General features: G+C 36.0%; 2 protein-coding genes across 2 annotated transcripts; both read left to right on the forward strand.

The window, feature by feature from the left end:
• The first annotated feature begins 8,826 nt into the window (after positions 1-8,826).
• On the forward strand, positions 8,827-9,618 carry LOC128736326 (uncharacterized). The gene has a single exon (XM_053830802.1). The coding sequence runs from the start codon at positions 8,827-8,829 to the stop codon at positions 9,616-9,618; it is 792 nt and encodes a 263-aa protein (XP_053686777.1).
• A 1,885-nt stretch (positions 9,619-11,503) lies between these two features.
• Positions 11,504-12,538, forward strand: LOC128736327 (salivary glue protein Sgs-3-like). Its single transcript, XM_053830804.1, has one exon. The coding sequence runs from the start codon at positions 11,504-11,506 to the stop codon at positions 12,536-12,538; it is 1,035 nt and encodes a 344-aa protein (XP_053686779.1).
• The last annotated feature ends 453 nt before the right edge of the window (positions 12,539-12,991 follow it).

Raw genomic sequence — 12,991 nt, forward strand, 5'->3', positions numbered from 1 at the left:
ATTTAGAAACTATTCTATATAATTCTATATATCTATATCTAAATAACGTGAAACATGTCAACAGTATTTATATTGGCGATCTATCCTGCTACAAATGCCAACCCCAAAACATAAATCAATACGCGGGTTTTATTTATTTGGCAATAATCAAAAATATGAGCGGTAAATGGCACCCATACGGACGGTGAATGGATCATCGTATTTCAAGTGAGCGGTAAAAGGGGTCGTGAGATTGCATTACTTAAAAGAAAGTCACAAAGGCGTGGTTCACAAATTTCGTAACGCAAAAATTCTGATTTTTTGACCCCCTCCCTCCCCTATGTAACATTGAGTAACACTTGGCATTACCCCCCAATAAAATTACGTAACGTTAACCAAACCTCCCCCTCCCCTCAACACTGAATGAAAATGGCATTATTAGCGAATTAGCAAGAGCTTCATATTAAAAACAACAATCAAGTATCGGCCCATGTTAAGCTGAAATGGTCTTGAACCGTAATATCTGGAAATTTAGTAGGATTATCTTCATCAGCTCCAAACTATAATTTTGTATCAGAATTTTCATCAGTATAAACCGATTCACTGTTTTCCACCTCCGACACGTCCTTTCCTCGTTTGACAAATGCCTTTTTGATATTCATAAATTTGTTACGTAACTATTCTCATGACTCCCCGTTCCCCATATGTAACAACAAGTTACGCAAACTCGGATTCGTACAGAATGCCTTGCCTATAGAACCAGGATTCTTGTATGAGAATCCAAAAGGCGAATCCCCAGGATACCTATAATTCGGTAAAGGAATCCCCTTTACTATGAAATAGAAATCCAGTAGAGGACTCTGTAGCCGCAAGGTTTTTTTTTGTCGGAAGGTTTGGCCATTATTTTGATCTATTATGGTATACTTCTTCTTTTGTCTAGGTATTAGTTGCCGACAAAACACTATTGATGGAAGTCTTCGTCATTGTCAATTCATACCTCTAGCCGCAAGGTTACCGAGAAGGGGCAATAATACATGACGATATCAATAAAATTCTTTGTTAAGCCTATTCCATTTTTGTTCCGATTCATGAACTTGCTCTTGACCGTCGTGTTTTTCTTTGAACACATTTTGATTTCTTGGCAGCAATGATTTTCTGGTCGTTTCCATCAAAATAATTCTGGAATAAAAAGGATAGCCTTGGTGCTACGATCCGTTTTTGGAACCATACCTATTGGTGTTATGCGACAGACTTCGTAACCAGCTGTTAGTGTACAGGACAGGAGGTACCCAGGCTGGGGTACGTTGGGGCAGGAGCTATAGAGTAGGTGTTTAATATAAAAAAATAATTCCTCGAGGTGTAATTAAATATTTTAATTTCATAGCCTGGCATTTTTGCGCTATGTATTCTAACTGCGTAAAAATAAATCTAGTCTCAAATCAGACTGTAAGTCGAATATAAAGTTCAATTTCAATGCAATTTCAAGTTTAATTTGTAGTCCAATTTCAAGTTCTATTTCATGTCCAATTTCAAGTAAAGTTCAAATTCAATTTTATATCTTATTTCAAATTTCATATCCCATTTCAAGCCATAAGGCCGTTCAAATCCAATTTTAGTTTTAGGTCCAATTTCAAGTTTAAGTTTAGCTCCTATTTCAAACCCAACTTCGACCTTAATTTTAAGTTCAATTTAAAGTTCATCTTTAGTTCAATTTAAAATCTAAATTGGTCCAAAATTAACTCCAATTTAATGTCAAATTACATGGCAAAGTAAAGTCTAATTCCATGTCCAATTTTAAGCTAAATTTCTAGTTCAATTTTAAGTCCAATTTAAAGTCTTATATAATTTCAATTTCAAGCTCAATTTTAAGTCCGATTTCAAGTACAATGTCATGTCTAATTTCAAGTCCCATTTTGTATTTGATTTCAAGTATAATTTCAAGTTTCATTTCGATTCCAAGTCGAATTCGAGATCAATATTAAATCCGATTTCTCGTCCATATTCAGGTTCCATTTTAAGTAAAGTTTTGTGCCTAATTTAAAGTAAAATTTAAAGTTCGATTTAAGCTTGAGTTTAATTCCGATTTCGAGCTCATTTTAAGTTCAATTTTAAGTTATACTGATTTCAACTTGTTTGAATTCGGTGAATCCTCAAAAGCATTTCATAATAAGGTAGTTAATAGTAGAATTTTATAAATGACTGCAATTTGCTATATCTAGTTAATCTTCAATTATTATTATTATTATTTGACCATGAAAATGTTTATTTGATATATCAAATGTAATGTGTTATTTGTAGTTTGAATTTGTACATAGTTAGAAGATGACGGGGGTTTTATGCCTACAAGAAGATGGCCTCTCTTTGGCTTTTCCCCGTCCAAACTAATCTTCCATGGAGCCCTAACAGGTCGGATGGATAACCAAAAAATAAATAAATAAATAAATTCGAGTTTGAAGTTTAAATTCAAGTCCAATTTTCAAATTGGGGCAAGGTTTCAAGCCTAAATTTACCCAAATTTAAGTCCCAGTTCAAGTCCGAATCTAAGTTAAAATTGAAATGCAAATTGTAATCTGTCAGGACAGTGTCCCACTTTCTGTTCATGGCTGGGCATGCCAGTGCCTATAGAGGAAAGTTTAAGTATGCTGTATTTGAAAGACGCATCTTTGCAAAACAGCTTGTATTTTATTGCTATTTGCTATTAAAAACAAATTTTTAACACACCTGTCACAGTGCTCTAGGTGCACTAGCGTCAATAGGATATATCGAATATCAATAGGATAGCCTTCAACATCATTAGCATGTCTGAAATTAATTACTGGAAATAATGGATGAGTTCAGCAACAACAATTTAATTTTCATTCATGTGTCATCAAGTATTTTTCGCCCTTTTAAGAATGACCTATTCTTCCAAGCATGAGAGAACACAAAGATCCGGTTTCAAATTAGAAAGTCCCGTAATATTATCATAATGAAGAAATACCTAATATTCTTATTAGTTTATGTGTAAGTGAAGTTGAAGTTGTTTTTGACTAGCTGCGGAATGATTCATTATGTAATTGTCATAACCACCAAGAGCCAGAAGTCTTCCTTATGTAGTTAGGTACAGAATGCATTCGTAAACTGCACTTTTAGAGGTGTTAATTCTTCATTCGTCAATCGAGGTCACTATGTCTTTTTAGGAGGTAATGAAGCGGCCAGCTACCCGCATTGACGACTAATCATTCTGTCCAACTGTACCACACGGCAACAAAAAGAAAAACAACCAAAACTAGCTGTTTTCACGTTTCAGCAACCCTGAGCTAACCAAAAATGGTACTTAAAACAATCCCTTATTCGGAAAGGAATTTCGCTCCCTCCAGCCGTTTCTAACCTCTACAAAAACAGGAGAATTTTCTAACTAAGACCAATCAAATAGTTAGAACCTGTTTTTCGTCCCGGAATCGATCGGATTACTGCCAGGTGAGAACATATAACCAAGCCGGGCACTGAATCCGGGAACTTATTTTTTTATGCTCACTCAATATTCCCACATTAATCAAAGTGTTAATTTCTTGCAAATTGCCATTTTTTCAGTGCATGTGGCGCTCAACTCCTTTGAACAATGAATGTTTGCATGGTCCGTTGGTTTGATCTCACGATCGCGATGATTCATTTGCTCACCAGCAAGGAAAAGTCTTTTTTAGAAATATTAAACTGGCAATTTCAGTCTTTAAAATTAAAAAATAGTTAATTTATAAGCTGAGATAATGCGTACTTTTGCGATTATTCTAATTTAATTCATCATTACTGCGACATTTTTTCAAATCAACCTTATCTGAAAATATTACACGTGAGCCCAGATTATTAACATCTCAACAATGAATCCATAAAAATTTGTCCACTTGACTGGCTACGCGTTTGCAGAATTGCTGACCCCCTTCACTGGGTTGGGTTGACACCATGCTGATGCACAGAATAGAGGAAAACCCAAACGAAGCTTCTTCTTCCAAAATTCTATTTTCATCTGAAGACCCCAATTCACCCGTCGCGACGACCAGTTAAAGTCAGCTCTGGGATTCTCTCGGTTCCCTAGTTTAGCGTCGTACAAGTTACTTTTGTTTTTAAATTTATTCTCCCGCGCCCGCCGTGATTTTATTGTTGGTTCACGCCGCCGACCGTTCGCTGCGGAACCGCGAAAATTGAGTCGGAGTTGAAGTTTCTTAAGCTACCTACCATCCATCACGGATCTTATTAACAGCGATTAAAAATGCTCTGCTTCGGATATGGCCAGTTTAGTTGACCAGTAGCGTTCAGTCGGGACAGATTGGCCGGTTGTGTCGTATGATCCAGCGATTTCCACATAAATTTAAAGACCCACTGAAGAGTTTTAGGTGAAAATAGTGAAACTATCAATTTCATAAGGGTAAAGAGTTTCTTGAAGATTTTTTTTTGTAATGGTGTATTTGTGATACAGAAAATGAACTGTTGTTAGAACTTCTGTGATAAGACTGTCAAAAATTACAATGGCTCAAGTTTATGTAACAAGGCTGTTGCCGAAATTATGCATGGGAAACTGGGTGAAGTAAAGCGAAGCGCATGGTTTGAGTCGTGCTGGTACTCGGTGCTGGAAAATGCTAATTAGTACAATTGTTTCTCTCAGACGACGCGACGTCTCCATGCTCGGAAGCAAACTTGTTTTGTTTACAAAGTGACTAATTCTACTGAATACTGAACATTTTAATTATTGCTCTAAGAAGTGTTAGTGGAGTGCTAGATGCTAGATAAAAAGATTGGGCGAAATCTTCGCAGTAGTCGAATTGATATGTTTTAACATAATACCTACAATATTTTGAATCAGTGATATTTTCAAATGTAATCAATAAATATCTTAAAAAGGGCAATCTATTGCGTAGAATAAAATTCCCAAAAACATAAAGTTGTAGGTATATATTGAAAACTAGTTAATATTCAAATTGAAGGTTCTTCATATTGTAAATCGTTCAATTAATAATATTCCAAATTTCATTAAATACTTCAACTGTATTTTTTAAATTTCATTAACGGAAAAATGGTCACTACCTATTACTTAAAAGACATGAACCATGTGTTATGTGTTAGCTTCTGATCCAGAAAACAACTATCTACACATCTACAACATTATTTACATTTTGCTTAAAACCCAAATCAAATTATTAAAGAACTCAGAGTGGGGGACTGCGTGGCCGCTAGAGTTTGCTTTAACGAGCCAATGCTTGTGAGATAGAAATTAAGTAGAATCGAGTTACTTAAGCACGGATTTATTCTCAGGTCCTCTCATCATTACCCATTCTTCATGCTGGTTTCTACATTACCCTGAAAACGGTTCTTATAGTGTGTACTTAGTCCACTTGGTGTACTGGTTATGAGGACCAATTGAGATAATGTCCCGAACCATATGAGGATTCGTTAGTGTTAGCTATAACAAGACGCAACAGGCTTCGAAGGAAGGGTAAAGCCAAGGAGTTTCCTACAGTTATAATTAAAACGCACCATTGAAAAAAGTTATCTTTGATTACTTTACTGATTACCTCTGATGACCATAAATTTTTGGTAATCATACTCTTATTATTACTAAAAATCACTGTCGTACCCAGGCTGAGACACGCTAAGGCACGTACCACACCTTCTCTAAAAGATTTATTTTAATACAAACAAATTTCTTAAAATATAACCCGGAAGTTTTTAATTTAATTTATTCGCCCGTTATTTTTGCGATAAGCAAATGAAATCAGTCTCAAGTCCAATGTCAAATCCAATTTCACGTCCGTTCTCAAGTAAAATTTCATTACAAGGAAAAATCTGATATAACCTAACCGTAAGGAGTTTATTCAGGAAATGAGGAATTAATTTCAGTTGAAAACTATTTTGGTACAAATTGAGTGTTCTTCGTCAGATAAAAATATTAAATTGAAATAATAGAGTTAAAATTTTGGCCTTGCAGCCGGCATTAAGGTACGTTGTATGTTCGAATCTCGGCTGGGAGAGGTTGTTAAAGTCCATAAAACTGAGTCTCGGCGAGGGTGCTGCAGAACAACTTATCCTGTATGATTCCCAACATCACTTTTAAAGTGATCCGACGATCAGATGTCGAAACGAGAGGTTTGATTTTCAGTAAAGGTAGCAAAGTTCTAAGGTAGCAAAGGCAAAGGCTAAGCAGGTGACTTTGCCAGGTGGCTGAGTAGGTGACTTGGAGCCAGAAACTTTGCCACGACGAAGGTCATCTGTGCTAGACTGAAAGCGGAGCCTGGGAGGATTGGGCTCAAAACCAGCGCGTCGAAGACCAAATACATGAATGATAGAGACTCACATGGTCGCTGAGTCAGACCGAGCCAAATGACAAAATTCTTATTTCGAGAAAAACGCGTTCAAAGTTTGCTGTTCTGTATGGTTTAAATCTATCAATTGTTTGAAATCATCTCATAACTCTGGTTGTTTGCAACATTTATGAATTCTGATTAGAGTAAAATGGAGCTTAGCAAATTCGTGATCGTTTGCTGTCATTCTTCTCATTCAACTCATTCTTTTAAATTTTGCTACTTGGTCCGGTCTGATTTAACTCTGACCAAATGAGACGAACGTATCTTTTTCGCGGACGGTAATCGTTGACGGCGACGAACCAGACGTGGTAGATAAGCTCGTGTATGTGGGATCGCTGGTAGCCGCAGACGGGGATGGGGGGTTTGAGACCCCAAACGCCAATTATAAATAATCTATAATTTTAAAGCATGCGTTTGAGTTGTATCTTTCATTTCTAGAAAGGTTCGGTTGAAGAAAATGAGTTTGAAGAGAGTTATGAGCGCCGTTCCCACTTGCCCCGGGGTACATTATATACACGCGTATTTCGTGTTAGCTAGTGTGGGTGTTTGAGCGGTCAGAAAGCTCTATTATTATAAAAATCTAAAAAAATCACAGATTAACATGCTCACTGCAGGACACATTTCTATTATTTTATGGAAATTTTCCGAAGCAAATATCACAGTTAAAAATGATCGAAAAAGTTTTCAAGAGCATTTTTTTCAGTGTTCCTGAGACGGCGCCGCTTATTTTTATCCATCAAAAAATTGTTCAATCAATTGTATAAATACCTAATGTATTTATTTTAGATTTTTAGAAAATGTGGATGGCGGTCAAATTTTCTTTTGAAAATTTTAATATTACAATTGCTCTTATATATAGTACAGGAATATGTCTAAATTCAAATTTAGTTTCAAGTCCAATTTCCAGTTCAAATTAATCAGAATTCAAGCATAATTTTAAGTCCAGCTTCATTTTCACGTCCAGTTTCATTTTTGAAGTCCATTTTTAAGTATAAGTTTATATCCAATTTAAAGCTAGTTCCTAGGGAGATTTCAAATTTTATTTGAAGTCCTCTTATTTATGCCCGATGTCAAGTAAATGTTCACATCTAATTTCAAATCTACTTTCAAGCCCAGTTTGAAATTTATTTTCAAGATCTAATTTCAACTTCTAATTTTAATCTCCGTTTTCAAGGTTTTGTCTTTTGAATGTAGAATTTGGATTTAACTTCTGATTTGTGTTGATTTTTAGATTTTATCTTTAGTTTGGCTTGTAACTTTTGGAAGAAAAACCAACAAAAATTATCGTCACGCACATTTTACCTGAACTCTCGTACCATCAATGATCGCCATTCCCAAATATTAACGTACAGCAGGAGTATCCCTCGAACAAGCATGTATTTTATATGAGGTATTCCCCTTCTTTTGTTGAAAAGCGCCACTATGACGAATACGGAGACATTCCTAACCAATAATAAATTTGAAATGACTGTTATAAGTGCGGCGTTGGAAGTAGTCCTCAATTTTCATGAGATATAAAGAAGTACAACAATAAAATATGAATGCAACAACTCAATATTTTCACATTTTCCTATAAATCATCGGGAGCAATTGAACTATGCATAATAAAATCTTCATTTTTTTGTTTAAGTGTCAAATCGCACTTTTGCCCCAGTAGCGGGGCAAAAGTTCGTGTGAATCCATTGAATTAGCGCAGTAGTAACTAACAAAACAGTAATATCTTCAATCTGCGATATGCTCCGTACAAAAATATTCTAAATTTTTGTGTTTCCCATTTAATCTCTGGAATACTGCAACCTCCGTCAGACTGAAACCTTTGCATCCGTATTTTGTGCTTTTACCTACGATCAGATGGTGTTTTGCTTCTTCCCCTATCTGTCTACCACACAGTCTTCTGCAAATCTTCGATATCTAGTATCAGTAATACAGTGCATAAAACTGCAGTTTATAATTATCTACGCACTGTTGCTTTGTTCATAAATCGTATTTTTGCCCCGTCTATTATTCGCACTTTTGCCTTGCTTGACGCTTGACGGGGTTTGATAAAATTATGGAAAAGCGAAATATATTTAGTAAATTCTCATCACCGCATTTTCAAAAAAGATATGTGATTGATGTAAAACATTGCTACAATTTTACAACAGGTAATAACATCCTATTGATACTGTATTTGCGGTATAACCAAACATTACATTGAAAACCGCTTTAAAATAACTTTTACACTTAATTCAGCAACTATGCTTCGTAAACAAAACATGTTTATTATAGATCAAGCTGCCAAAGTGGTTACTCATCCATGCGAATGTTATCAAATTACGTGAAATCTGTATTGATAAATGATTAAATCGCGCTTTTACCCCCTTAGCACTTTTGCCCCTCTTTACTTCATTATTATAACTCGTATCGTAGTGTACTACGTTCAAAGTTATTAAATAGCTAATGTTTGTACATACTCGAAATATTTTATACCAATCGATATAATTAATCGCACATTTACTTATTTTATTTTTAGATGAATTATCTACTGATCGGACAGTTTCTACTTTACGTATGCAAAACATTTGCACATCCAGATGGATATTCGATAGATAAACCAACACAGCCATTCGCGGGATATGACTACCCTAAACCATCAATTTTGTTTGAACACAGTTGTCCTGTGATTCCTCCTAGTACCCAGTACATTACATTGTCAGTCACGGAAACCAAGCTGGTGCAAGCTACTTTACCTCCAGTTACCAGCATTCAACTACAAACCACAACGAATTTTGTAACACTTCCCCGGTTAACAGAATTTTTCACTGAAACAAAGATTCAAACTCTAACTGCCACGGCCACTAATTACCTAACCGTAACAAGTACGGCATTTCAGATACAACCAACGACGCTAACATCCTATCTAACGACAACCATCTACGCTCCGAAAACCTACCTACCACCCGCTGCACCAGTATCTCAGAATACCTACCTTCCGACGGTTACTGCGCGACCCACTTCGGCCAACACTTACTTGCCAAATTTGCGTGAAAATATCGAGCACACTACTCCAAACACATTTCTTCAAAGTTACGGCTTTTCCCAGGCAGCGCCCATCAAGCGTATGACCGAGGACATCACGGCAAACACTTTGGATGATCAACCGAACGGCAATACAACTCAAGCGCAGCTAACCTCACCGCCAGCCATCAATATCATCTATTTCGATCGCCGATCCGATGTGGACGAACCTCGTGGACCCCCCGCAGACCTGATGAGTTGGTTACTGTGTCGGTTTAATCTACTCAATAGAACCTGTGAGAACTAAAACTGCTTTCAATGGCACTAAAACCAAATTCGTTGAAAAAGCAATACTGAACAAACGAGTCCTGTGATCAGAAAATGAACCCAAATAAAAAATTATTCTACCAAAAATATTTTTTGCTGTATTGCTGAGAAAATTTATTTGCCTTTTCAAGGAAACATGTTTGTTTTACGATGTTTGGTTTTTTGAATTGAATATTAATTCTCAGGAAAAATATTGCTTTTCAGGAATAGAAACTAAAAAACCTTATTGTGAGAATTTTATTTAAACTACACAGTTTATAAATATTGATTTAATGAGTTAACAATTATTTCGCCGGATTGCAAGGTATGTATAATCCAAAAACTAGTGCAAAATAACTTGTAACCGCTGCAAATGGCTGTTTATTAACTAATATTTGTTTTCAATTGATTCTAAACATATTGCTTCTTGCACTTTTGCTTTTTACATGCGTAGGTGCGCTACAGCTACAAACATAACATTTTGATATTATAAATTCAAGTCTGCAAAAATACCACCCACAGGGATCAGCTGGCTGCTGATCAAGACAATGGTATTGGTATAGATCACACCTTTACATGGATAACTGAGCATAAGCAGAGCTCAAATGAGTCATAGCGTTTCTGCCTAAAATATGAACTAAGTCAATTTGTAAATGCAAACACGTCTTCTAAATTTAAAAATAAACATTTTCAAGATGCCATTATCAACCAACTTTTTAGTAGGTGACAAAGTATCAAAACCATAAAAACCTTTATTTCCTTGTAACATTTACAGTATCAGTATGCGATTTAGTAAATTTTCTTAAACTTGACCTTCAATGTATCGTAACCAGGTCTATATATATCATATTATTTGAAAAAATATTAATTTATTTTGATGAACAAACACAAGAACAACTGAACTCGATCTTGGTTTGTTTACTGTTCACTTTATTTGATCATTTTTATTTACTCTTAACATTTCATTGCATACAAACGTAAAAATACGTTAATAACTGATCCAGTCGGTTGCTTACTATAAACCTCCCACAAGGATACTCTTTCCCGACTGAAATAATAATTGCACTAGTTTACAAATTTTTAGACTATCACGACCACTGCACAAAACAGAGACTATCTAGCTAAACTTAAAACATACATTTACAATTCATCAAAAACTTAAAAATTTAATAATATGAAAAATATATTTTGATATTTATACATCCATGTCGTATAAATCTCAAAATATATTTTTCATATTATTAAATTCAAAAGCACTAAAAAAGTGGTATTTTTTCCTGAACTGCTTCTTATTTTCCGTCAACTAACTATATGTCACTGAAACAATGAAAAAGTGGTAAAAATCGCATTTTTTTATAAATCAAACATAAAACTCTTATTGGATTTGACAATAACATATTTTCAGTTATTTAACTTGAAAAGAAAAGTTAAAAAATAGGGTTTATTTTCGTGCATGTAATCTCCAAGTTATTCTCAAAAGATTGGAAAACGCTTATTTCTTCCGGTGTAATTTTCGTGTAAACTAGTGTTATTGTCAAGCAGAAGAAATGTTGATATTCAAATCGCCTCCAAAACTGCCACTAAATGCTTCTTTGTGGTTACTGGTAGAGGACGAGCCGATCCCGCAAGAAATTTATCGGAATGTGACCGTTTTTGGTGCTTGCCGGCGTGGGCAGGCGCAAAACTGATTCGCCTCTTCGCCAACCGTGCGAGAAGATGCGTAAGTATAAAATCTATCGTTCTAACCACAACCCGTTTTAGTTTAATCCAGTTGTTACACTTGAGATATATTTCAGCACGCTGCATTGAATGAAGTCAGCCAAAAGGTGACTGTCAAATTTCATTTTTACTTAAATAAAGCTAATCTTGAACGTTTTCATAATTAGATGGTAATTAGTGCAACTGTTTTTCTTTGGCTGTTGCCAGTGATTGTATTCGCAGCAGCCTTGGAAGAATTTGGAGGGTATGATTACACGAAACCTACGTGTCCGTTGGCATATCCTTCAACAGTTACAACCACAGTGCCCGTATTGGAATATATTACAGTGAAAGAATACGAAACCCGAACAATTTATAGTGTTTTAAAACCGAAAACGATTATATCGTCCGTGATAGTGTCAATAACAGCAACAGCTGTGACTACAGTGACACATTATCAGACGCAAACAAATTATAGAACTATAATTAACAGTGTAACTGAAACTTTGCCCGCCGTCACTGTTGTTTCAACAACAGTGCAAACAAAGTGGAGTGCATCGCCATATCCTGTAACTACGACGGAGTTTTCCACTGAGAGAATCATTTTAACGGAAACACGCACTCAATTCAACACCGCAATTTCCACCGTGCAACTGACCAAAACCGAAACGCTTCCTGTTACAACCACAGTCACAACCTCTGTATGTACCCCGAACAATGCTTACCTTCCCGTGCAGAACAATCCAACCTGCCCTCCACCACCACCGGTGAGGACTTACCTTCCTGAGGATTTATCCCCACCGGAAATAGCTCCGTCCCTCAGAGCTTTGGAAATTGTCGTAACGACAACTCCAACGATCACTCGTACAGCCACTGCCGTCCCAGAAACGGTTACCACAACCGTGCCAGCGACCGGCCAGGCCGCTAAAACCGTCACCGTGACCCTTGAACCGTCCGAAACTAGTACACGAGTAGTCAGATCAACCAGCACGGTGCTCAGCTATTTGGATCCAACTATCGTCAGTCGCACGGTTAAACCAACCTCGACCAGTTACATTTCGAAGGAGCCAGTAACAGTAACGCTTACTCGTATCAAAACTTCCTCGGTGATTCTATTCGATCAACGTGTTACGAAAAGTGTGACCGTTACGCCCACGCTGACCACTTACATATACCGTGATACGGTGACTAAAACTTTGCAGCCGAGCGCTGCTGTCGGATAAATGAGAATGATTTTTTTTTCTAATGTGAAAGAGACTGAGAGATAAGCCTATAAATATACTATTTGTGTTTTACTAGTGACATCAGACGAGTGATATGGCTTGTATCAGAAATTTAATAACTAAAACACGACATAATTGTGAAATTTGAATTTTCTATAGTTCGAATAATTTCACGGATTATGAATTATAATAAATCATGCAATATTATACCGCATATTTCTATTACGTTGGAACGAGATGTCCATCACTCAATGACATTCGCATCAAAGAGATATGACAATGGCAATACCTCTTTTCGTCACATCTCAATGGAGCCAAAATCTTTATCTTCATAATTCGCTCACCTGACAAAATTAAAATATTTGTTCATGTGATATAAGCATTGTATTTTTGTTTTGAAGATCATTTTGATTTCGAAATAATTTCGAAAAATAAACATAATTAACCACTTTG

This window comes from Sabethes cyaneus, chromosome 2 (assembly GCF_943734655.1).
Source record: "Sabethes cyaneus chromosome 2, idSabCyanKW18_F2, whole genome shotgun sequence".
NCBI classification, from domain to species: Eukaryota; Metazoa; Arthropoda; class Insecta; order Diptera; family Culicidae; genus Sabethes; species Sabethes cyaneus.

Excerpts from the sequence above, each read along its gene's own strand:
- LOC128736327 (XM_053830804.1), top strand. The coding sequence starts at position 11,504 with ATGGTAATTAGTGCAACTGTTTTTCTTTGGCTGTTGCCAGTGATTGTA.
- LOC128736326 (XM_053830802.1), top strand. The coding sequence starts at position 8,827 with ATGAATTATCTACTGATCGGACAGTTTCTACTTTACGTATGCAAAACA.